At 54.0% G+C, this 25,544-nt stretch overlaps 1 protein-coding gene across 2 annotated transcripts in view; it reads left to right on the top strand.

The window, feature by feature from the left end:
* Trappc9 (trafficking protein particle complex subunit 9) overlaps positions 1 to 25,544 on the top strand; it is a 510,720-nt gene that overhangs the window by 63,293 nt on the left and 421,883 nt on the right. For both annotated transcript variants that reach the window (XM_076835401.2, XM_076835399.2), the window contains exon 9: positions 560 to 703. In XM_076835401.2, coding sequence (XP_076691516.1) covers positions 560 to 703 — 144 coding nt within the window. The remainder of the gene's footprint in view (positions 1 to 559; positions 704 to 25,544) is intronic.

Here is a 25,544-nt window from a genome sequence, read left to right as displayed (position 1 = left end):
TAGGTTAGCAAAGAAAAGTGGAGTAAATGACTCTCAGATTCTGGGCTTGAGGCGGTGCACCACCGGCCCTGTACCCAAATCTCCAGCCTGGCATTTGAAGCATGCTGAGCCAAGTTGGACAGGAGCAGCATAAAAGCCCCTTGATATGGCCTCTTTGTCCAGTCTCTCCACTTTCCTGTATTTTTCTTACGCTTCAGAGAAATATTATGTTTTTAATTTAATATTCTTGGTTGGTAAGGAAGGCCCATCAAAATATCAGTTTTTTTTTTTTTTTTGGAGAAAATATATGTCTGTAACTCAATGGCATTGAAAAATCTTTCCTTCTAAGTTTATCAGAATCATCTCAGATAGTTTTGAAATCGTGTCTTTGTGTGGAGAGAAAGGAAGACGTTCTCATGTATGGAAAGTGGGTCACTTTAGAGTCTGTCTCCAGGATCAGTGGCCACGGGGGAGTATGTTCTGTGGCCCTTTGACTTTGAAAGCTGAGGCTTTGCCATAGACTGCCAGATGTCATGGGACATTGCACGTTTCCTTGATGACGCTTGTGTCCTTGCTGCAGGTACACACCGAGGCTGGGCTGCTGTCCAGATGCGTCTGCTTCACGAGCTGGTCTATGCCTCCCGGAGAATGGGGAATCCTGCGCTGTCTGTGAGACACCTGTGCTTCCTCCTGCAGACCATGCTGGACTTCCTGTCGGACCAGGGTGAGCCGGTGGACTTTGGTTCTTTCCCAGGCAGCAGGAGGCATCTGGGTTGGGATGTAGTGTTGGTGGGCGGGTCGTCCCCCTCCCGCCCAGGCCCCCAGGCCCTGTGCCTGGCTCTGCCCCTCCTGCTCTGCACTCTGCCTTGTGTCAGGAACGGTGCTGGCCCTGTGCCTGGCTCTGCCCCTCCTGCTCTGCACTCTGCCTTGTGTCAGGAACGGTGCTGTGGTGTGGTGCTTGTGGAGGGAAGGGCTCAGCTCCGGAGGACACTGGGGAGTTTCACCCTGTGGCTCCCGTGGCCTCACTGAAGGGAGGTGGGACAGCCAGAGGCCCAGCCCTTTGTCCTCTGGCACTGCTTCTTCCAGGGCACCTGGCCGAGGTCGCCTGTGCTGCTGTAATGGGCCCAGTGACATCTCTGCCTGCACTCCACAGTGGGCCTCCTCTGTTCCCTCTGCCCACACGGTTCCTGGGGTCACCTGGGCTTTGGGTTTCGGTGGTGATCTGTTTATTCCGCAGCATGGGGCATATCTTCCTGGTGTCTGTAGGTGCTTGAAAGTCAGCGTCAGAAGGGGACCCAGTGGCTCCCCTGTCAGGCTGCCTTTGCCACTCTGGCTGTGTCAGTGTAGGGTGCTGGCTGGGTGCTCAGGGACGTGTCTTCTGTGGTGAGGCCATGTGTGGGGAGCTTATTAGGAAGGGCTCCTGGGATCAACACCCTCTGAAGTGGAGAGGAAGGGAGACTGGTCTTGCTGGGGGGCCTGCACTGCTGACCCAGGCCCTTGCTCCCTTGCTGGCCAGCTGTTGGTTGCAGGTAGGTATCATCCTCTTCAGCAGCCAGGGGGCGGCCCCAGCTGACCCCTGGACCTCTGCCGCGAGATCTGAGAGGATCTGGGTCTTCGTGTTCTTCCCAGGCACTGGTACATGTGGCTCCCGGGGGGCTGTGATCCCGGGAGGCCGGCTTCTGGAGGGGCAGTGCTCTTCCTCTGGGGCACCTCCTCCCTCGCCCTGAGTGACGACTGAGCAGCACCGCTGTCTGCTGTAGTGCCGTGTGGTCACTGCTACTGTCGGGAGCCTGAGAGGCCTGAATGCCTGCTTCTGCAACCCACATCCAGGGGTCTGCCAAGCTCTGTGCGCCTTTGTCTTCCCACTTTCCCATAGCTTTCTCTTGAGTGTCCCTGTCCTGGAATCGAAGCAGCCCTCTCCAGCCAGCCCCAGGGTCCTCAGGGAGTGTGTCTCCCAGGGAAGTTGTGAGGCCTGGATGTGCCCATGCCCGCAGAGCTCAGGAGTAGGGCCCACTCTGGGCACTGTATGGTGTTGCCCTCAGAATGGGTGCCCTGCCCAGAGGGAGAGGCTCTGGCCTCCGCAGCCTCGCCTTCTTGCAGTGGGAGGGGAGGGTTCGGTCGAGGCTCTGAACTCAGAAGTGGGTTGTGAGTCCTGCCTCCAGGCTGAAGTGGCCAGGCTCACCAGTCTGTGTCCCTGCAGGTCCTGAAACACCATCTCTGGGCAGCACTGCGTCCTCCTCCTGCTGTCCCCCTCACTTGTGGAGCCCTTGTCCCATTTGCTGCTGGAACTCGGGCCTCATTTGAAGATGGCCATCTGTTTGCAGTGACTTCCGCGGCCATTTCTACCCAGAATGACTTCTTGTCCTCCAACCCCTGTCCCTGTCTGTCTTTAATGTTCTGTTCTTAGGGTGCACACCACTTGGCCACGTGCCTCCCTCGTGGTGTGAGCTGGCTGTTGTTTTCTATTTAGGACTTCTGGTGACCTGGGGGAGTCACTGCTGGGACAGTGGTCTCCTGGACAACAGCTCAGCTTGGCCTCCCTACCCTGGTGTGTCTAGCCCCTGAGTAGCAAGGCCACCGCGGAAGCTGCCGATAGGAACACCTCGCTCTTGAGCCTTTGTGGCGTCCTCCCGTCTCCCCAGAGGCTGCAGCTGCTGGGGGGCAGGTGTGGCTCCCTCCTTGCTTCATTGCCTCTTTGCCCTCCCTGCTCCCCTGGTTTCCTGACCCGACCTGAGATCTGCAACCCTGAAGAGGTAGCACAGCCTCTGTGCCCTCCCTGACCTGAGGCCCTGCCTCTCTTCCTCGGCCATGGCTCTGCTCTCCTTGGTCCTGTCCCCATGTCACATTTAGATGTGTGCAGTCTCACGTACCCCTCGTTCTTCCCGAGTGCTGACACCCCCTGCCTCCCTGCCACACCATGGGCTTTTCTCCTCAGCAGCATGAACCTGCCTTCCTTGTGGGGGCCTTTACCTCTGGCTCCTTCACGCTGCACCCTGTCTGCAGGCAGAAGGGCAGAAGGGCCTGTCCCTGTTCTCTCGCTTCACACGTGGCTCCGGCTGTACGTACTGCCTGGAGCCTGTGTCTGCTCCAGAAGCACCTGTTTCTGTGTATATTGCATTTCCTAAGGGTTGGGGTCTGCAGTCAGAGGACCTCAGTAGCATGTGGTGATTTTAGGTGGCTGAGTGTGGAGTGGGGTCCGACAGTGGAGTGAGGCACTCCTCGTTGCTGCATCAGGTGTGACTTGACCTTCTCCACTCCAGACACAAGGCACTGTGTCCTGGCTCAGTCAGCAGCCGCCTCCATGCCCATGGTTTACCTGAACATGGGAGGCCACAGGAAAGCAGAGGAAGCAAGCACACAGGGTCACTCTCTGGCTTCCCTCCATCGAGGCAGCCACCACTGTCACCTGTGCCCGTGAGCAGAAGTGTGTGATTGCAGAGACTCAGAGAAAACCTCCACCCTGAATGAGGTGAGAATCCTGCTGGGCCTCAGAACTTGATGACTTCCTCCTCCTTTTTTCTTATCCCGTTTACATTTTAAGATCTGTTTCCCTCTAAACCTATCCTGTGATCTTCCAAAAAGGGTGATGTGTGTGGGCAATGGGGCATCTTGTGGCAGGTCATGTTGAAGGCTTTTTGCTCTATACATGTAAAATATTCAAACATAAAATACAGTTGTAATAACATGTCTGTAGTGGCCTATGGTCTCAAGAAGGCCAGTTGAAATACAGGGAGACTCAAGGTCAGGACCTGGGCAGGCTCTGTCTCCCTCAGGTGGTCAGTGTTGCACTTGTGGCCAGAGTCCTGGGGTCTCCACACTGCATGCTGTGATCCCTTTTGGTTGTATCTCTCAGTGGAGTCCTGAAAATAGCCTTTTTTTTTTTCTTCCCCTTTTTCTTCCTATCCCTCTCTTGCTTTGAGATCTACTAGAAGTGCTGGAGGATGAAATTAAATCCTGAGTTCAAATCATGTAGAGTTTTTCTTTTCGTTGTTTCCTAGAGTTAGTGTGGGGAGACTCTAAATCTGCGTTTGGACCTTAATGGAGCCCTTGAGGCTCAGTTAGAGTCACATCAGGCAGCTCTGGGAAGGGGCAGTAGCCAGGCCAGCAGTGTCCTTCTTTCTGGGGTTTGGTTTTGGTGGATGGCTGACTCCCAGAGAGGATGTAGAGAATGCAGTGGTGGGCTGCGCTTGGCCTGTGCTCTTGCAGGCTGCTCTCCCTGGGTGTGGGAAGGTGATATGCCCTGTGATGGGTGGGGTCTTGGCTGTGCGTTTTTTAGGTGACAGAAGGATTTATTTGCCCATATAATGCTGATAGCATTGCAGTGGTTGCCAGAGGTCTTACTACTTAGAGGTTTAAAGCTATGTTGTTTAGGAAGAGAAGAATCTAGGTATTTGATATTGTTTGACAAACTGCTGTTTGCTGAGAGGCTGAGAGTGATGTCATTGGTTAATTGGAGTTTTCTGAGGAAGGACGGGAGGAGGGCTGGTAAGGCCTCTCCACCTCTCACCTTTGATCAGTGGACACTCAGGTCAATAAATGCAGCCTTCCTGGATCTCCGTTTTCTCATTTGGACAAGCGGGATGTGGAGACTTCTGTGCAGTGTAGTTATTTTTAATGATGGGATTTTGATTTGTTTTAATGGCAGGTCTTTTGCCCTTTTCCCTGAAGAGCTCAGGCTCCCCTGGCAGGCTGGGTGATTAACATTTCTCAACATGCCTGCATGGAGATGGAGCTGGAATGGAAGAGCAGCAGAAAGGAAAGACAAAGGTGTGCCCCCATTGGCTGCTGGCAGTGGGGCAGCCACTGGGGACTCCTTGCCTGTCCCTCCCTGTGTGTGCCTCTGAGGTGAGCAGAGAGTGGGCTTCCAGACTGGCAGGAGGCACCTCTTCACCCGACAAGGCTCTGAGCTCCCGGGACTTTGGTCTTTTTTGCAAGGTAGAAGTTCAGACTTGAGGACTTGTGGGGTTTTCCCTGGAAGTGCAGCTGTCTTAAATTTCACTGGTATGGGCCATTTTTGTGCAGCCCTCCTGCCACCTGTGCGGGTGCAGAGCTGCCACGGCATGTGGTAGTGGATTTATGGCGCTGTCATCCCTTAGACCTCGTGGGCTGTGCATGCAATCCCGGCATGCACGAGAGGCAGCAGGGGTCTCTTGAAAGGCTTCTCCCTTTGTGGAGGGTTGAGGGTGACTTAGAGCCACCCCCTCTAGCCTTCCCTGCGCCCCTTGCGCTTCTCTCTGCCTTGGCTGGGCCGAGTTCCCGACAGTGCTGCAGGCGCAGCAGCACCCTGGGCAGCCTGCTGGCACACTGCTCTCTCTGCCCTCGCCCTGTCCCAGGAGCGTCCCTTTGTGGCAGCAGCACTCTCCTCTGGTGGCCGCCTGTCTGCTGCTGTCGGGGCCCCACCACATCTGTGGAAGGTTCAGAGAATTCTCCGTTGGGATGGACTTCTCGTGCCTCCTTGGTGGGGAGCGCTGTGTTCCTGCTCTTTAGTGTGGTCGGAATACCATGTGCCTGCTTGGGCTGCCCTTATGGGGACACGGAGGACGTCTGTTGGCTTGTTTTGTGGGGGACTCTGGGAAGTGAAACCCTCTCTCAGCCCCAGGTTTAGGTCTGCCTGCAGCGTTATATGAAGGGTAGAGGTGACACCCTTTAGGTACTTGCTGATGTCTTGAGACGATGAGGTTCTCCCTGGGACTTGGACGTGGCTCCTCAGTCACAATATGGTGGTTCTTTTGACTGAGGTACCACAAAAGGACCCCAAGAGAAAGGGAACAGAGGGTGATCCCTGAGGGTGAGTAGATATACATACTGTTTGTCCAGCATGTGCCGACTTACGATTTGAATTGCTGGGCTGGCCTTAAGGATGACATGCTGAGTGGGAGGTGACAGAAAGGAGGGTCGAGGGAAGGACAGGGCAGTGCATGGGAAGTTGTCCCTAGACAGTGAGCAGTGGTCAGGCAGCTGCAGATTTGGCATGTGCCATTTCTGCTCCCCAGGTCTGCGGTGTGGGGACCAAGGCCTGCTGCCTTGCCACGGAACCCGCGGCTCAGACGTGGTGCTGGGTGTTGTTCAGCTGCGGGGGCTCAGAAGCCTGCTCTGGTTCTGTGCCACTCACTTGATTTCCTTTGGGAACTCAAGACCCAGGGAACATGGAGCTTTGCTGGTGGCTGATGGAGCCTCCACAGCCTCGGGAGCAATGTTGCAGCCCTGAGCCTGTGGAAGGCCGAAGAGCCTACTCAAGTGGCTTTCTCAGAATAGTAGACACATTCACTGAGAAACAGTTCCTGAGCTAAGGGGAGCCCATCCACTTAGCATACACTGGGGAATCCTGGGTTTGTACCTCCACCTTCACCTCCACCTCCATCTCCACAAGCCAAGTACTGATGCTTGCCGTGACACGGATGGTCTTTGAACACATCCTGCCGAGTAAAAGAAGCCAGGCGCGCCACCTGCCATTGCCATGTGTGTGCCGGGTCGGGTGGCCCTTGGTCAGCAGCCAGCAGAGGCAGCGGCTCTCCCTGCAGGCCACTCTGCCTCTCATTTCTCATGCTCAAGGGCATGATCCACAAGTTGAGGAGGCCCCAGCCCTGGCAATGAGTCTTCCCCATGCTGTCTCTCTGCACTGGGGATGTGTTACTGAGGCCTGGGTGCCTGCCCTCCGGAAGCCTTGTTCTGTGGCCATCATTTTGTTCTAGTGGGGGTGCCCTTTCTCCAGCAGGGGCTGCTTCTCCATCAGCCCCAGAGTTTTCTTTACATTGGGAGATTGTATCCTGCCCTTGTGTAGGACCTTCCCTTACTTCCCCTGGCTCCTGTGATGAACTGAGGCTCCTTGCTGTGGCCTGCTCCCTCCCGGCCTGCCTTCTGTGCAGCCTGCTGTGTCTCACTAAGTTGCTGCTCCTGTTCCCTGGCTCCTCTGATGTTTGAGGCTGAATGACGTTCCTGGAGCCAGTGTGGCTGGCCCCTTGCAGGGAGCTTCCTCCCAGTGCCTGACTCTGGCCTGCCCTTTCCCCTGCTGCTCCCTGCCTGGCTCCCCCTGAGGGTGCTAGCAGTCTCCCCTGCCATGTTGGCTTTCCCTGGGCAGCCGCCTGGGGCATGCCCAGTGCAGGGTGGCAGGGAACAGGGACCTGCCCTTGGATATTGACCCTAGCACTCCGTGACTGTGACGGCTGCCTGGTGATGAACATTTAGGAGGTTAAATGTCAGCCCTCACGTGGGCTGGTGGCACTGGTCTCAGCCACAGATGTGCAGACGTGTGTGCCCAGAGTGCAGAAGCAGAGCCCCCCCGCAGCCCTTTGCAACGCAGGCAATTTGCTGCTTCAGAAAAAATCATTTTCTGAGCCAAATTCAGTGGCTCTGTTTCCACTCTTGGTGGCATGTGCTACCCAGGGCTCAGTAGCTGCCACCTGTCCCGCCAAGGCTGCCACTTCAGGGTACACCCACGTGTGGTGACTGTGCCACCATCTTGAGAGGGGAGTTCTGCGAAGGATCACTCGTCAGACTGAGCTTCTCAGGTGGAGCTCATTTTCTCTCATCAGGTGTCAGTGACCCATCTCCATTGCAGTAACCGAGCAGGAGTGTGGCTTTGTCACTGCAGAGGTGGTTTTGGTTGTCTGTGCCCCCTGCAGGCCCTGGACAGCCACTCCCTGGGAGTGGATGCAGCTGGTCACCCTCTTTATGCTTTCTTTACCTCCTTGCATCACCCCCTGAGTGTTCTATACAGGCCTGTACCTTAAGGGACACTGCTGGAATGGAAGTTTGGGACTCAAATGGTCGGTTAGGGCATGGCCTGGAGGGTGGCAGCCAAGCAGGAAGCAGGCTGGGCACAGCACTCTTCTGCTGTCCCCTTCTCCCCAGCTGCACTGGACCATTCCCAAACCACCAGGGTGCTCTGGTTGGTCCCAGCAGAGGGTGGGGAGTCCTGACCCCATCAAGAGTGTTGAATTTGGTCTTTGTGCAACAGGCTCCATCGCAGGGTCCTTGTCCCCTGGAGCTGACCCTCTCCTAGGAGGAGGGTCTGTACAGGCCTGTACTGCCTCATGCCACACTGGACCCAAAGCATCCCCTGAAGTACACCTCTGCAGAGCGCCCCGGTGTCCTCACCTTTTAAATCCACTGGTTGGCAGAGCCGTGTCTGATGTCCTTCTGTCCCAGGCCCCTCTCAGGCTCCCCTGGCTTCCTCTACTCTCCATACGCCATGGCCACCAATTTCCAGAGCAGGGGGTCACTTCCTGTCCTCCCGCTCTTCTCCCTTCCCAGGGCAGCTTCCCTCCTTTCCTTCTTCCTGGCCACCTGCTGAGTCCTCTTCCACTGACTTCTGTGTGTGGGGCACTGGCCTTGGGGCTTGGTTCCTGGTCTTTTTGTCACTTGCTCCCTTTTGGTCCCAGACCTTTAAATGCCATATTAAAACATACACTTGGGGCTGGGGCTGTGGCTTGACAGTAGAGTGCTTGCCTAGTGAGGCCCTGGGTTTGATCCTCAGCACCACATAAAAATAAATAAATGAAATAAAGTACTGTTTCCAACTGCAAACTAAAAAAGATAAATATTAAAACAAAAACAAAAGTACGCTTGCCTCTATGCACTTGTAGACCCATGTCCCTGTCCCTTCAGTGGTTTTAAACGTCCACCAGTTCGTATTTGAAGAAAGAAACAATTTCTAATCAGTCTCTGATGCACAGGGACTCTGTTTAGGGAAAAAGAGGCAGTACCAGCTTGACTATGGTGATCAGGCTGTATCAGGGTTCCAGAGACACACACCTGCCATTCAGGTGGAGGTGTATGACCCTCACTCGGTGTAGGAAGGCTATGCTCCAGATGCAAGACAAATGAGGATTGGTAGCCGAAGGCAGAGTGAGGGGTCAGCAGATGAGGGAACTCTGGCTAAGCTGGCTTGGCGGGAATAGCAAGGCTGGGAGGTATGGCCAAGGTGAGCTCACAGCATTCTTTTTTTTTTTTTTTTTTTTGGTGGGGGGTACTGGGGATTGAACTCAGGGGCACTTGTTCACTGGGCCACATCCCCAGCCCTAGTTTGTGTTTTATTTAGAGACAGAGTCCACTAAGTTGCTTAGTGCCTCACTTTTGCTGAGGCTGGCTTTGAACTTGGTATCCTCCTGCTCAGCCTCCAGAGCTGGGATGACAGGTGCGCACCACTGCACCCAGCGAGCTCACGGCATTCTTGCTGAAACTGGGTGAGGCACACTGAGGGGAGGGCCCAAGGATGAGGCCCACTGGAGCCTGTCCAGAGTTTGGTCAGGGAGTCTTCGTCCGCGTGTAGCAAGTACATCTGCACAAGTGCATGCCACTGTGGGGCTGGCTGCGTGGCTCTCGGGAGTGCTTGTTGGGTGTCTGCTGCTGGGTCCGCAGGCTGAAGGTGGGCAGGAGGCTGAGCCCCAGGAGGCTGAGCAGGACCCTGCAGGGATGGCTGGAAGCCTGCCATGTTCCCAGTACCCCTGACCTCCCTGATGGTGGTCCTGGGGCGGGGGGCTGGAGGAGAGGGGCCGTGGGTGACGTGCTGGTGACCTCCACAGAGATGCCCGCCCCCTCTGCCTCCAGAGCACAGGCTGGCTGGCTCAGCTCCACAGGGAGGTCCCCGGCCACGTGCCCACAATGCTGTCGGTTTTAATTTCTGGTGTGAATCTCAACCAGAGATTTTTCAGGAGGTGGGAGATAGATCACCATTGATAAAATGCATTTTTTTTTTTTTTTCCCTTGTCTCTACCAAATTTTAGATTTTACTTGTTAGCATCCGGTACGACTTTTTGTTTTCTTGGCAAGTCCATACTAACAGCTTTGGAAGGGTTTGGCTGAAGTAGTAGGAAAGATGATTTTCCCCACTTCCCCGGGTGGCATCAGAGCATTGATCTGACATCACATGATGCTTCTTGAGTGACCATGAATTGTGCTGTGAAGAGAAGAAAACGTGAAGTCCACTGTTCCTTTTGAAACCTCGTTTCTGTTTGGAGTAGCTAGTTGTGTAGTGTGTGAATTCTGGTAGACCCTCTAGACTTGGAAGGGCGTGCCTGGTTTCTGGGTGTGCGGGGTTCTGCGTGCCTTTCAGACACAGGTGCACAGACAGGGGAAGCTCTCTTGCATCCTTTCCATGTCTCCTAAGTCCAGTGCTGTGCTGCATCCCAGCAGGTCAGGAGGGGATCCTGGCCAGTCCTGACTGCGCCAACAGGCTGTGGGAGGGCACGGGTGCCGTAGGCCAGAGCCTGCGGGAGCAGGGGTGCAGCAGTGCCTGTGCCCTTGGTGCTCATGGGCTGAGCACACGGTCTGCAGAACACAGTGCGCTGACACCGCATTGGACGTCTGTGCTGCGGGGGAGGGTCCAGGCAGGCAGTACCAGAGCCTTGCGGGAACTGAAGAGGGAAGCCTGGTTCCACAGGAGGGCCAGGGGCAGGGGCGAGGGAGGCTTGTGGCATGGAGAGTCCGACCACCTTCCTCTTCTCGGGAAGGGGAGGAGGAACTCTGGACAGAGGATGAGAGGTCCAGGATGAGTGGAGAGCTGGCTTGGGTGGCTTTGGATTGGGGAACAGTTGTGCTGCCTCTGCATCATCCCTGAATTACCTGGCAAGGAACCGCGGGGGGCGTAGGTGTGTTAGTGCCCTGGGAGGACACAGGAGGATGCCAGATGGACAGTTATTGCCATCTTGCCTTTTATCTGCAGTTACAAAGTATCCCTTCCTCCCTTCCCTCCTTTCTCCCTTCTTTCCTCATTTCTTCCTCCCTTTCTTTCTTTTTTTTTTCCCAGGGATTGAACTCCAGGGTGCTTAATCTCCAAGCCATATCCCCAGCCCTATTTTATTATTTATTTATTGGCACTTGATCACTGAGCCCTATCCCCAGCCCTAGTTCATATTTTATTTAGAGACAGGGTCTCACTGAGTTGCTTAGTGCCTCGCTTTTGCTGAGGCTGGCTTTGAACTCGCGTTCTTTCTGCCTTAGCCTCCCGGGATGCTGGAATTACAAGCATGCGCCACCGCATGTGGCTTTTTATTTTATTTTATTTTATTTTATTTTTGAGACAGGGTCTCACTAAGGAATCTTTTAGAATTTAAGGAAATTGTAAAGTAATATTAGAAATTAGAATGCAAAATTTTTTTTTCCTAGGTTTTGGTATTGGTTAGGGTAAAAAAATGCCATAATAACTGGAAATTTTCTGTACTGTGGACTGTCAGATGAAAAATGTGGGGTGTGTTGAAGGCCCTCTGTGCTGCTCTTCATTCCCACCACGAGGCCAACACACACCTCGTGTTTGGGTATTGGCACACTTGGTTCTGAGGCACACAAAGCTGTACCAGGACTTACGCCACAGATGAAGAGTGCATTTTTTTTTTTTTTTTTTAATATTTATTTTTTAGATGTAGGTGGACACAACACAATGCCATTATTTTTATGTGGTGCTGAGGATCAAACCCAGGTCCCGCCTGTGCTAGGCGAGCGCTCTACCACTGAGCCACAATCTCAGCCCAGTTTTTTTTTCTTTTTAAAAATCACTAAGGCAACAACACTTTTTTTTTTCTTCCCGTTTTCTATTTCCAATGTTTTTTCCCCTTGTAGTTCCCCTCTGGATTGTGTATATGGCTTCTTCGGGAATTTTAATTCGCTATGTTTCATTTTTTCACCTGGATGGGGGAGAAGGCAAGATCTGCATGTGAACTGTTTTGTTACAGAGTCCCTCTGAGAGTTGTTCAGTAAAGGGGTGTAACTTGTTTTCTATTGCAGTTTATATGATTTCTTTTCTTTGCTCAGAAATAGGCAGAAGCAGTTGAATAAAACCCAACAAAAAGAAGGGGAGCTTTGGCCTTCCTGTTAGTTGTGTGTCGAGGAGATAAGTGCTGTGTAGTGCAACATAATAGGTACCTTCTAATAAAACGTGTTGTTGCTGGAGAAACCATGCAAGTGTAATAGCGGGTGAAGAAAAGCCATCAGTATGGCAAAGTCCCAAGTGTACGTGTGGATTTACTAGTTACGGGAAAACACTGATTTGTGGAGTTGTGGGTGGGCCAAATGTGAGCGTCCAGGTGGTGTCAGAAGGGCCTTCTGCAGCCTTGCCAGAGTCTGGCCTTGGTGATGGGGTGGCTCCTGTGGCATGCTTTTAGTGGGCCAGCACAGTCCTGCTGCTGTGCTGACTGGCCCATGTCTCTGTGCCAAGTGCCATCACCCCATGGCTCAGGCCCTGCCATTCTGGTCTGGAACAAAAGTGACCGCCTTGCCTCTCAAACCCTCCTTGTCTTGCCTGCTCTCCTCTGGGGTGCCCAGTGATCTCTAAAGCGGGTATTCACCTGTAGCTTCTTAGTGTACAAATAGCATCAAAGCTTCCCTTTGTCCACAGAAATAAAGTTCAGGCACCGTAGCATGTTGTGCAGTGTGCCCAGTCTGCTGCCGTCCACTCCAGTGCCTGCTTGTAGGGCTCCTGTGTGTTTCTGTGCACAGGTGGGCAGCTCCCACCACCCTCGCCATCTCCCCTGGACACTGTCAGGAATCACATCACTCCCTTCTTGGTGGAGCGTTTCCCCACAGTGTGCTCCAGTGCTGGTTGCAGGGCTTGTGAATTGCTGGCTTCCATAACTGTGAGCTGCTGTGTGATACCTGGGCAGGTCTTGGTTGTTCTAAACACGATCCCAGCAAGAATCCAGCTCAGAGGCTCAGGAAGTGTTGCTTAGATCTAGTTGCCTTGTTTTTCTCTGGGGTTGAGAAAAACATCTTCTTGCCATGCAGTTGTGAGGATTAGAGTCTGTCTGTGTGAAGAGCCTGCACATGCTATGTGCTCAGGAACTGGTGCCTTGTTCACGGAGGTTTGCTCCTCACGTCTAGAATTCCAGAAGCATCTTCTACATGCTGTTCTTAGGTTGCGGGAAGCAGACTAGTTGAGAAGCAGCAAGCAACACTCGGAGAGGAGAACTCCAGCAGGTCCAGAGGAAAACAGACTCCAAATTCTGAGCCTGATCCACAGTTATTAGGTGTCATCTTAGACCCAACCTCTCATTGGGGCCTTTCCCTCTTTTAAAAAACTTCCCAAACTATAAGGCTTGAAGGTCTTGTGCAGGGTCTCCAACACAAAGCATGCTCACAGAAACAGGTAAGAAGGTTCTTTTCTTAGGCATCTGTTAAGTTTCAAGAGGGAGTAGCCAGACTCGCTTCCGAGGGCAGTTATTTATAATCCAAAAGGTAGGGACCTGTGGTTACTTAGGCTTCCTGGAGAAAGGCTGAGAGAGGGGAGGCAAACTGACCCTTCCCCAGGCATTGGTTTCTTACCATAATATTTTTATAATTTCATTTCACAACGAGGTCTGGTTTTGCCATCACACCTCCAGCCTTCTGTTTTGTTCATGTCCTTTGTGGGACAAGATGCGGAGTGTATAGAAAGGGGACAGGGAGGCGTGGTTTTGGCAGAGTAATGTATGAGCTGTGGTACTTGGACTCAGGCAGAGCTGGCTTTGCATCCTGGCCATCTACTTATTAAATGTGAGCTTTGACAATTTATTGATTATACTAAGCCCAATTTCCAAACATAAAATTAAGGAGAGTGTCTGGTCAGTCGGGGGTCATCAGAAGTAGTGTGACTCATTTGCAGTGTGGTGCTGGAGAATGGGTGCCTAGGAAACATCAGCATCCTCACTCACTTTCCCTGCTCTCAGGAAGCTGCCCCCTGACAGTGTTATAGGTTCTCCTGCTCAAAGTCCTGTGTAGCTGGCTCTTGGTGGGTGTCATTGAGACTCGGAGCTGTGGGGGAACTGCTAAGAGAGCCAGAAGACTGCTTCTGGGTGGGATTTACACTGCCAGACGGGAATGGGGGGGGGCTTTATTTTTGGCTATGCCTAACTCGTCTTCAGGTGCTTATTTGTTGCTATCGGAATGTAGGCATATCAGAAATGCGTCAGAGTGAGTTAAGCACAGGCGTGGTTACAGTCAAGCCCTAGTGGGGTGGCAGGGTCTTCACAGGAGGTGCTGATTCAGAAAGTGGAGGCGGCTGGAAGATGTGTTGCCACGTGGACTGGGGCCGTGGCCTTTCTCACGGCCAGGCATGGTCCTGCTTGTGGGAATGTAGGAAGTGGCTAAGTGACCACTCATAAATGCTCATTCATTTATTGAGTAGCTCTAGTTAGATACTGGATCTCAAATTCGATGTAGAATCTGGGATCTGTTAGCATTTTCTGTCACTTTTCTGCAAGGAATTCAAAACTGCACAGCCAGCAGAGCACCACAGAGGGCTCTCTCCCAGGGCGTGACAGCGGGGCCTTCCGGCAGTTTTGACCATGACCCATAGTGGGAAGTATGTTGTGTGTGTGAACCAACGTTCCAGGCCATGATGCCTGTCCTGGTGTCTGTGACACATGTCTCTTATGGCCACTGGTCCTTATTTGTTGGCTTTGCTTGTTTGTGTGGCGTGTGGACAGAATGCAGTAGTTGGCCCAGGCAGCCATCAGATCTTGCTGGTTCCTGCTTTGGTGATCTGGGAGAGAAGGAAGGCATTGGCTCAGGCTGTTATTGGGTGTTATTTTGTTTGTTAGTTGTTGGTGCATTATGGAGGAGGAGCATCATAGGGGACCTTATGGTGGTGTGTTCATGTTGCATGTAACATAACTTGGGCACTTTCCTTCCCCGATACCTCCCTCCTCTTCTCTCTCTCCCTGTCCCTTTCTTCTGCTTGTTGCCCCCCTCCTTAGGAGGTCTCTCTGTTTACTTTTTCTCTCTAGCATCCACCTGTGAGAGAGAACATTTGATGCTTGACTTTTGAGTCTGGCTTATTTTGCTTGATGTGAGGCTCTCCAATTCGATTTGAATATCATTTTAAGAAAGAGATTGGGGTTAAGTCAAACCAACAGGGTCTACTGATTCATTTCTAAGTGCTGGGATCTGTGTGAGGGGAAGATATGGCATATGACCTGGTAAGTGAACTGCAGAGCCCATCTTCAGGATGGACGTTCTGAGTTTATCTTCTCTGTACAGAGAGCACGATGCCCGCTTCCAGGGAAGAGCCTGCTCAGGCCACGGCGCTTCAGGAGTGTCATCCTGAAGATGAATGATGTTCTTGTGAGGCATCCAAGGGTGCGCTCTATCCTCTGCTGTGGTGCTGGGGATGGGACCAGGGCCTGGTGCATGCTGGGCAGGTACTCTGTCATTGACTTGTGTCCCCAGCCATCCAAGGGCTCTTTAACATTCTAGCCACGTTTGATGCATTTTGGGGGAGCATCTCAGTGGAAGTGGGGAGCTGCAGACATCCAGGGACTCTGTTGAATTGGAAGACTCTGTACAGACAGCCCAGCCGTGGTAAGGTGGCCGTGCAGCGGGGGAGGGTGTTGTCTGCTGTGGCTGCAAGGACATAGGAGGTCAGGGATACAGAGGATGTTGGCTTCATTAGAGTGCCACCGCAGGTCACAGGAGTTGTGGTGGGGCACCAAGCTTCTGGAGGCAGTGAGGTTGCAGGTGAGCCTAGGGACAATGGGGCCACCGAGGTGGCCTCAGAGGGAGCAGGGCCTCATCCGCTCAGAGAGCAGCCCTGTCATCTGTGGTGTGACTGGGCAGGACGCCGCCTCCAGGCCACGGTGCCGGAGCGCAGCCATGGTTGCCTCTGTATCTCTCACCATCTCTCACCGCCCCTCTGTTGGATGCTGGGATTCTGAGTGGGACGCTCACAGCAGGCTCGGGCTCCCCCAGGGCGAATGCCCAGCGCCCTCTCACGCAGCCGAGCCTGTCCCCAAGTGGCCCATTCTGACAGGCAGGCCCACACCTGTGTCTGTGTGTGGGGGAGGTGCGTGAGGGTGTGGGCGGTGGGGTCCTGAGTGGTCCTGCCGTCCAGGGCCAGTCTTGATCTTCTGAGCCTGTTGCTTGCTCGTCACAGTGACAGCATGCTCCAGTTGACTGGTCTCCCACTTTTCAGCCAGTGTCGTCTTCAGGCTGCTCTTCCCGTCACATTTTTCCTCACATGTCCCCACTTTGAGGGGCAGAGAAGAAAGGCCAGGCTCTACCTCGCCGGGGCTCTGGGTCTGCGGGCATGTGTGATGGGCACTGTTGAGCACCTCCCAAGTGCTGCCCCAGTGCTGATGCCTTTCTGTGCGCCATGACTTCAGGCCTCACTGTTGCCAGCCAAGCCAGCGACCGCGGGGACTGTGTTACAGGAGGAGCTAAGCTAGGTGCCCTGGCCCCCTTGGTACTGCCCTGAGGAAGGGCATGACACTCTGCCGCCCTGCCCTGGAGCCTGGGCTCTTCCTGGCCCTCATCATCTCTGGCAGGCCCAGGGAACATGGGGTCTCGTTGCCTAGGGACGAGAATCACCATGGCTGTGTCCGTGGGCATCAGATGCCACACCCCGAGTTTGTCCCTGTACTGAGGAGGTTTTATCTCAACTGAGATGTGGTTGTTATTTGTTTGAAAGACAAAAATTGGATGAGATAGAAAATGTCAGGTTTAATTTATTCAGCTACTCTTTCTTTTCGCCGCCAGCTTGTTACTTTGCTACTCAGCCCAAAGAAATGCATTAAAAGTTTTCCATTCATCAGTGTCACAGTGGACGGGGACTTGGCTGAGTGAGGCTGTGCCGTGTGGGCCTCCATCTTGATGAGGTGGACCTCAGTCTCTCATTTCTCTGTGTTTCTGGGCCTGAGAGGGCAGGACATTAAAGAAGTCGTGTGTTTCCTCAGGGTTCCCAGAGGTTCTCGGTTCGGCCTTGCCTTTCCCGTCTCCTAGCTCCACACCAGCTCTCTCTCTAGCTGCAGAGGAGGCCGGAGCCAGAGGCTACTTCCCCTGCAGCTGCCTCTGGAAATGGTGGAGGGATCTGTTGAACAGAGCCGCACAGCACTGCACCTGTGATGGTCACATCATAGAATCAGGGAGGCTTGCTCCTTGAATGCTGAGCACCCAGGACTTCAGAGTGTGACGAAGTGTTTCTCTCACACTTCACCTTGGGGAAGAAAACCAAGAAGCTGGAAGAGGAGTTTTCATTTCAGAAAAATCATGAAGTCAGTCATATATCATCGAAGATAGCAATTTGTCATCAAAAAGGTTACTATAAACCAGAAATTACAAAGAAGGTAAATGAAGGCTTGATTTAAAAAAATTCTTTGAAGGTTTAAGGTGGAAATTTAAGAGTGAAGCTTGGTCTATAAAAAAAAATATTTTAACAAATTTGTTTATGATTTTACATAGTTAGGATTTTTATTGCTTCAGTTTCCAAATGAAGACTGGGCTTGTCTTCTTGCAGGACAACACTGTGTCCTCAGTTGACTTCATCATCTTTTCTTCCCATCTTTCCTGTTTGAGTTAAGGGTAACACCATTTTCCTGGTTTGGAAGCTTAAAACCTTTAGAGTCACCCTCAAATCGCCATGCTTACATTGTGTCCTGTTGGCTGGTTGGGATGTCCACCCCGAGGCTCACGTTTCTCTCACATGGGATTTCTCTTCTCCCTGGCCTGGGGTTCGTACTGTTGGCCTCTGTGGCTCCGGGCATTGCGGTAGTCTCTTAGCATCTGAAGGCCTGATGTTCCCTGGCTTTGCTTCTTGCAATCTGAAGCCAGAATAACCATTTTAGCACAGAAACTTAATCACATTCTGTTCCTCAAGATCCTGAGTGACTCCCCCTTGTCTGTCCAGTAGTCTCAGGTCCATTTCAAAGCTGTTCACGAATGGATGCAGCCTCTCTGACAGACAGCCTGATTTCATACCGTCTCCATCTGCAGAATGGACGTGTTCTGTGGGGGGCATTTTCTTCTTGCAGCTCATCATGCAGTCTCCATGCTGTTCCTGTTGTAGGGTTGCAGTCCTTGACCTCGCCCTCTTCACCTGCTGGTGAGTGGCTTGATGCGGGTCACTTCCTCCTAAAAGGTGAATGGATGGGCAACATTAGTTTGCTAAGTGACTGTTGAATGAAGTAGGAGACCGTTTGGCTGAGCCCATTAGGAGGGAGAGTAGTGGGGAGGTGGCAAGCCCCGAACCAGGAGCAGGTTTCTCCGTGCTTCAGCGTTTTGGCCTGCAGGATGGGCACAGCAGTGGCACACTGGTAGGCTTTGGGGTGATTTAATGAGAGCACATGTGCCAAGTGCTTGGCATGGTGCCTGGTGCACAAGGTACCCGCACAGGACGTTAGCTGCTAACATAGCAGCTGCTCCTGAGCCTGCCAGGGACACCTGTGTGATACCAGGGGTGGCTGTGAACTGCCTGCCATTAACCCTCACCTCTGGGAACACGGGGAGAGCTTGGAGGTTCCTCACTCCATCAGCGCATTGTAATATTATGTTCTTCGCACACAGAGCGCTTATGCACAAACCCTCACGCAGTCAATGATTTTCCACAAAGGCACCAATAACACACATCTGGGCCACACACTCTCTTCAATACATGGTACTAGAAAACTGGGTGTCCACATGTAGCAGGGTGAGGCCAGACCTCCAGCCCTGGCCATTCAGGGTCGATGCAGTGGGTCATGCAGTTCCATGTGAAGCCCCATACCCTAAAGCCACTGGGAAGACAACAGAAGACATTGGTCTGGGTGAGGAGTGTTTGGATAAGATTATAAAAGCACAGGCAATGACAGAAATGACACATGAGACGGTATCAAACTAGAACCCTTCTGTACAGCAAGGGAAATCAGTGAAGAGGCCCCCTGCGGAATGGGGGAGGTGTTTGCAAACTGTTCATCTGTCAAGGGATCCAAACCTTGATTTTTCTTTATAAAAATTTTTGAAAATTCAGTTTTATGTTTTTTAAAATAATTTTATTATACAAATAATGCATGTTTCATATAGAAATCTTGGGAAGCATCAGCAGATGAGAAAGATTAGGCATAATCCCACATAGGCACTAACATCTTAGTGTATTTCTTTTGTATCTTTTTTATTTTTTCAAACTGAATTAATTTTTTAAAAAAATTGAACTTTCTTGATTATTGTAATTATGCACCTTGCATTTCCAAGGCATAGTAGACATTTTCTGTCTAACAGAAGACTTTTTATAAATGCTATTCTTGATGATCACAGTTTCCCTAAATCACCATCTTGTTCTCCCCTCCAGCTTCCACTGTGAGCACCCTCACCTCTTGATCTCCCCTCCAGCTCCCACTGTGAGAGTGCAATCACCTCTTGTTCTCCCCTCCAGCTCCCACTGTGAGTACACCCTCACCTCTTGTTCTCCCTTCCAGCTCCCACTGTGAGCACACCCTCACCTCTTGTTCTCCCCTCCAGCTCCCACTGTGAGCACACCCCACCTCTTGTTCTCCCCTCCAGCTCCCACTGTGAGCACCCTCACCTCTTGTTCTCCCCTCCAGCTCCCACTGTGAGCACCCTCACCTCTTGTTCTCCCTCCAGCTCCCACTGTGAGCATCCTCACCTCTTGTTCTTCCCTCCAGCTACCACTGTGAGCACACCCTCACCTCTTGTTCTCCCCTCCAGCTCCCACTGTGAGCACCCTCACCTCTTGTTCTCCCTCCAGCTCCCACTGTGAGCACACCCTCACCTCTTGTTCTCCCCTCCAGCTCCCACTGTGAGCACACCCCACCTCTTGTTCTTCCCTCCAGCTCCCACTGTGAGCACACCCTCACCTCTTGTTTTCCCCTCCAGCTCCCACTGTGAGCACCCTCACCTCTTGTTTTCCCCTCCAGCTCCCACTGTGAGCAACCTCACTTCTTGTTCTCCCCTCCAGCTCCCACTGTGAGCACCCTCACCTCTTATTCTCCCCTCCAGCTCCCACTGTGAGTACACCCTCACCTCTTGTTCTCCCCTTCAGCTCCCACTGTGAGTACACCCTCACCTCTTATTCTCCCCTCCAGCTCCCACTGTGAGCACACCCCACCTCTTGTTCTCCCTCCAGCTCCCACTGTGAGCACCCTCACCTCTTGTTCCCCCCTCTAGCTCCCACTGTGAGCATCCTCACCTCTTGTTCTCCCCTCCAGCTCCCACTGTGAGCACCCTCACCTCTTGTTCTTCCCTCCAGCTCCCACTGTGAGCACCCTCACCTCTTGTTCTCCCCTCCAGCTCCCAAGTGAGCACACCCTCACCTCTTGTTCTCCCCTCCAGCTCCCACTGTGAGCAACCTCACTTCTTGTTCTCCCCTCCAGCTCCCACTGTGAGCACCCTCACCTCTTATTCTCCCCTCCAGCTCCCACTGTGAGCACCCTCACCTCTTATTCTTCCCTCCAGCTCCCACTGTGAGCACCCTCACCTCTTATTCTCCCCTCCAGCTCCCACTGTGAGCACCCTCACCTCTTGTTCCCCCTCCAGCTCCCGCTGTGAGCACCCTCACCTCTTGTTCTCCCCTCCAGCTCCCGCTGTGAGCACCCTCACCTCTTGTTCTCCCCTCCAGCTCCCGCTGTGAGCACCCTCACCTCTTGTTCCCCCCTCCAGCTCCCACTGTGAGCACCCTCACCTCTTGTTCTTCCCTCCAGCTCCCACTGTGAGCACCCTCACCTCTTGTTCTTCCCTCCAGCTCCCACTGTGAGCATCCTCACCTCTTGTTCTTCCCTCCAGCTCCCACTGTGAGCATCCTCACCTCTTGTTCTCCCCTCCAGCTCCCACTGTGAGCATCCTCACCTCTTGTTCTCCCCTCCAGCTCCCACTGTGAGCACCCTCACCTCTTGTTTTTCCCTCCAGCTCCCACTGTGAGCACCCTCACCTCTTGTTCCCCCTCCAGCTCCCACTGTGAGCATCCTCACCTCTTGTTCTCCCCTCTAGCTCCCACTGTGAGCACCCTCACCTCTTGTTCCCCCCTCTAGCTCCCACTGTGAGCATCCTCACCTCTTGTTCCCCCTCCAGCTCCCACTGTGAGCATCCTCACCTCTTGTTCTCCCCTCTAGCTCCCACTGTGAGCACCCTCACCTCTTGTTCCCCCCTCTAGCTCCCACTGTGAGCATCCTCACCTCTTGTTCTTCCCTCAAGCTCCCACTGTGAGCACCCTCACCTCTTGTTCTCCCCTCCAGCTCCCACTGTGAGCATCCTCACCTCTTGTTCTCCCCTCCAGCTCCCACTGTGAGCACCCTCACCTCTTGTTCTTCCCTCCAGCTCCCACTGTGAGCACCCTCACCTCTTGTTCTTCCCTCCAGCTCCCACTGTGAGCACCCTCACCTCTTGTTCTTCCCTCCACCTCACACTGTGAGCACCCTCACCTCTTGTTCCCCCCTCTAGCTCCCACTGTGAGCATCCTCACCTCTTGTTCTCCCCTCCAGCTCCCACTGTGAGCATCCTCACCTCTTGTTCTCCCCTCCAGCTCCCACTGTGAGCACCCTCACCTATTGTTCTTCCCTCCAGCTCCCACTGTGAGCATCCTCACCTCTTGTTCTCCCCTCCAGCTCCCACTGTGAGCACCCTCACCTCTTGTTCTCCCCTCCAGATCCCACTGTGAGCACCCTCACCTCTTGTTCTTCCCTCCAGCTCCCACTGTGAGCATCCTCACCTCTTGTTCCCCCCTCCAGCTCCCACTGTGAGCACCCTCACCTCTTGTTCTCCCCTCCAGCTCCCACTGTGAGCACCCTCACCTCTTGTTCTCCCCTCCAGCTCCCACTGTGAGCACCCTCACCTCTTGTTCTTCCCTCCAGCTCCCACTGTGAGCACCCTCACCTCTTGTTCTTCCCTCCAGCTCCCACTGTGAGCACCCTCACCTCTTGTTCTCCCCTCCAGCTCCCACTGTGAGCACCCTCACCTCTTGTTCCCCCCTCTAGCTCCCGCTGTGAGCATCCTCACCTCTTGTTCCCCCCTCCAGCTCCCACTGTGAGCACCCTCACCTCTTGTTCTCCCCTCCAGCTCCCACTGTGAGCACCCTCACCTCTTGTTCCCCCCTCTAGCTCCCACTGTGAGCACCCTCACCTCTTGTTCTTCCCTCCAGCTCCCACTGTGAGCATCCTCACCTCTTGTTCTCCCCTCCAGCTCCCACTGTGAGCACCCTCACCTCTTGTTCTCCCCTCCAGCTCCCACTGTGAGCACCCTCACCTCTTGTTCTCCCCTCCAGCTCCCACTGTGAGCACCCTCACCTCTTGTTCTCCCCTCCAGCTCCCGCTGTGAGCACCCTCACCTCTTGTTCTTCCCTCCAGCTCCCGCTGTGAGCACCCTCACCTCTTGTTCTCCCCTCCAGCTCCCACTGTGAGCACCCTCACCTCTTGTTCTTCCCTCCAGCTCCCACTGTGAGCATCCTCACCTCTTGTTCTCCCCTCCAGCTCCCACTGTGAGCACCCTCACCTCTTGTTCTCCCCTCCAGCTCCCGCTGTGAGCACCCTCACCTCTTGTTCCCCCCTCCAGCTCCCGCTGTGAGCACCCTCACCTCTTGTTCTTCCCTCCAGCTCCCACTGTGAGCACCCTCACCTCTTGTTCTCCCCTCCAGCTCCCACTGTGAGCATCCTCACCTCTTGTTCTCCCCTCCAGCTCCCACTGTGAGCACCCTCACCTCTTGTTCTCCCCTCCAGCTCCCACTGTGAGCACCCTCACCTCTTGTTCTCCCCTCCAGCTCCCACTGTGAGCATCCTCACCTCTTGTTCTCCCCTCCAGCTCCCACTGTGAGCACCCTCACCTCTTGTTCTTCCCTCCAGCTCCCACTGTGAGCACCCTCACCTCTTGTTCTTCCCTCCAGCTCCCACTGTGAGCACCCTCACCTCTTGTTCTCCCCTCCAGCTCCCACTGTGAGCACCCTCACCTCTTGTTCTTCCCTCCAGCTCCCACTGTGAGCACCCTCACCTCTTGTTCTTCCCTCCAGCTCCCACTGTGAGTACACCCTCACCTCTTGTTCTCCCCTCCAGCTCCCACTGTGAGTACACCCTCACCTCTTGTTCTTCCCTCCAGCTCCCACTGTGAGCACACCCCACCTCTTGTTCTCCCCTCCAGCTCCCACTGTGAGCACCCTCACCTCTTGTTCTCCCCTCCAGCTCCCACTGTGAGCACCCTCACCTCTTGTTCTCCCTCCAGCTCCCACTGTAAGCATCCTCACCTCTTGTTCTTCCCTCCAGCTACCACTGTGAGCACACCCTCACCTCTTGTTCTCCCCTCCAGCTCCCACTCTGAGCACCCTCACCTCTTGTTCTCCCTCCAGCTCCCACTGTGAGCACACCCTCACCTCTTGTTCTCCCCTCCAGCTCCCACTGTGAGCACACCCCACCTCTTGTTCTTCCCTCCAGCTCCCACTGTGAGCACACCCTCACCTCTTGTTTTCCCCTCCAGCTCCCACTGTGAGCACCCTCACCTCTTGTTTTCCCCTCCAGCTCCCACTGTGAGCAACCTCACTTCTTGTTCTCCCCTCCAGCTCCCACTGTGAGCACCCTCACCTCTTATTCTCCCCTCCAGCTCCCACTGTGAGTACACCCTCACCTCTTGTTCTCCCCTTCAGCTCCCACTGTGAGTACACCCTCACCTCTTATTCTCCCCTCCAGCTCCCACTGTGAGCACACCCCACCTCTTGTTCCCCCTCCAGCTCCCACTGTGAGCATCCTCACCTCTTGTTCTCCCCTCTACCTCCCACTGTGAGCATCCTCACCTCTTGTTCTCCCCTCTAGCTCCCACTGTGAGCACCCTCACCTCTTGTTCCCCCCTCTAGCTCCCACTGTGAGCATCCTCACCTCTTGTTCCCCCTCCAGCTCCCACTGTGAGCATCCTCACCTCTTGTTCTCCCCTCTAGCTCCCACTGTGAGCACCCTCACCTCTTGTTCCCCCTCCAGCTCCCACTGTGAGCATCCTCACCTCTTGTTCTCCCCTCCAGCTCCCACTGTGAGCACCCTCACCTCTTGTTCCCCCCTCTAGCTCCCACTGTGAGCACCCTCACCTCTTGTTCCCCCTCCAGCTCCCACTGTGAGCATCCTCACCTCTTGTTCTCCCCTCCAGCTCCCACTGTGAGCACCCTCTCCTCTTGTTCCCCCCTCTAGCTCCCACTGTGAGCACCCTCACCTCTTGTTCTTCCCTCCAGCTCCCACTGTGAGCATCCTCACCTCTTGTTCTCCCCTCCAGCTCCCACTGTGAGCACCCTCACCTCTTGTTCTCCCCTCCAGCTCCCACTGTGAGCACCCTCACCTCTTGTTCTCCCCTCCAGCTCCCACTGTGAGCACCCTCACCTCTTGTTCTCCCCTCCAGCTCCCGCTGTGAGCATCCTCACCTCTTGTTCTCCCCTCCAGCTCCCGCTGTGAGCACCCTCACCTCTTGTTCTTCCCTCCAGCTCCCGCTGTGAGCACCCTCACCTCTTGTTCTCCCCTCCAGCTCCCACTGTGAGCACCCTCACCTCTTGTTCTTCCCTCCAGCTCCCACTGTGAGCACCCTCACCTCTTGTTCTTCCCTCCAGCTCCCACTGTGAGCACCCTCACCTCTTGTTCTTCCCTCCAGCTCCCACTGTGAGCATCCTCACCTCTTGTTCTTCCCTCCAGCTCCCACTGTGAGCACCCTCACCTCTTGTTCTCCCCTCCAGCTCCCGCTGTGAGCACCCTCACCTCTTGTTCCCCCTCTAGCTCCCGCTGTGAGCACCCTCACCTCTTGTTCTTCCCTCCAGCTCCCACTGTGAGTACACCCTCACCTCTTGTTCTCCCCTCCAGCTCCCACTGTGAGCACCCTCACCTCTTGTTCCCCCCTCCAGCTCCCACTGTGAGCACCCTCACCTCTTGTTCTCCCCTCCAGCTCCCACTGTGAGCATCCTCACCTCTTGTTCTTCCCTCCGGCTCCCACTGTGAGCACCCTCACCTCTTGTTCTTCCCTCCGGCTCCCACTGTGAGCACCCTCACCTCTTGTTCTTCCCTCCAGCTCCCACTGTGAGCACCCTCACCTCTTGTTCTTCCCTCCAGCTCCCACTGTGAGCATCCTCACCTCTTGTTCCCCCCTCCAGCTCCCGCTGTGAGCACCCTCACCTCTTGTTCTCCCCTCCAGCTCCCACTGTGAGCACCCTCACCTCTTGTTCTCCCCTCCAGCTCCCACTGTGAGCACCCTCACCTCTTGTTCCCCCCTCCAGCTCCCACTGTGAGCACCCTCACCTCTTGTTCCCCCCTCCAGCTCCCACTGTGAGCACCCTCACCTCTTGTTCTCCCCTCCAGCTCCCACTGTGAGCACCCTCACCTCTTGTTCTCCCCTCCAGCTCCCGCTGTGAGCACCCTCACCTCTTGTTCTCCCCTCCAGCTCCCAGTATGAGAGCACACACTCACCTCTTGACTTTCTGAGTCTGGCTCATCTCACTCAGGAGGAAGTCCTCTAGTCCCATTCCTGTACCAGCAGGTGATGGGATTTACCTCTTTCTTAGGGCTGAGTGGAGCTCTATTGTGGCTACATACCACATTGTCATCACTCATTCCTCTGTGGATGGGCACCTGGGCTGTTCCACAAGTTGAGTATTGCGAGTTGTCCTGCTCTAAGCATTGGTATACGTATGTCACTGTAGTAGGCTGATTTTAGTTCTTTTGCATAAAGTCCACAGAGTGGGAAAAAGTGGTGCTCCTGTGCTGTTGATACACCCACTGTGGAGACCAGCGTGGAGGTTCCTCCAGAGACTAGGGATGAACCACCTTATGGCCCAGCTATCTTGTTAAGTCTTTATTCTGAAGTGATTTCCTCTTTTTAGATATTATACTAAGACCTTTAGAGATGTTTGAAATTTTTTAAGGTAGTGCTTTAAATGGGTAATTATG

The sequence above is a fragment of the Callospermophilus lateralis genome, chromosome 16 (genome assembly GCF_048772815.1).
Source record: "Callospermophilus lateralis isolate mCalLat2 chromosome 16, mCalLat2.hap1, whole genome shotgun sequence".
Classification (NCBI taxonomy): domain Eukaryota; kingdom Metazoa; phylum Chordata; class Mammalia; order Rodentia; family Sciuridae; genus Callospermophilus; species Callospermophilus lateralis.
This window is presented reverse-complemented; position numbering and strand designations above follow the sequence as displayed.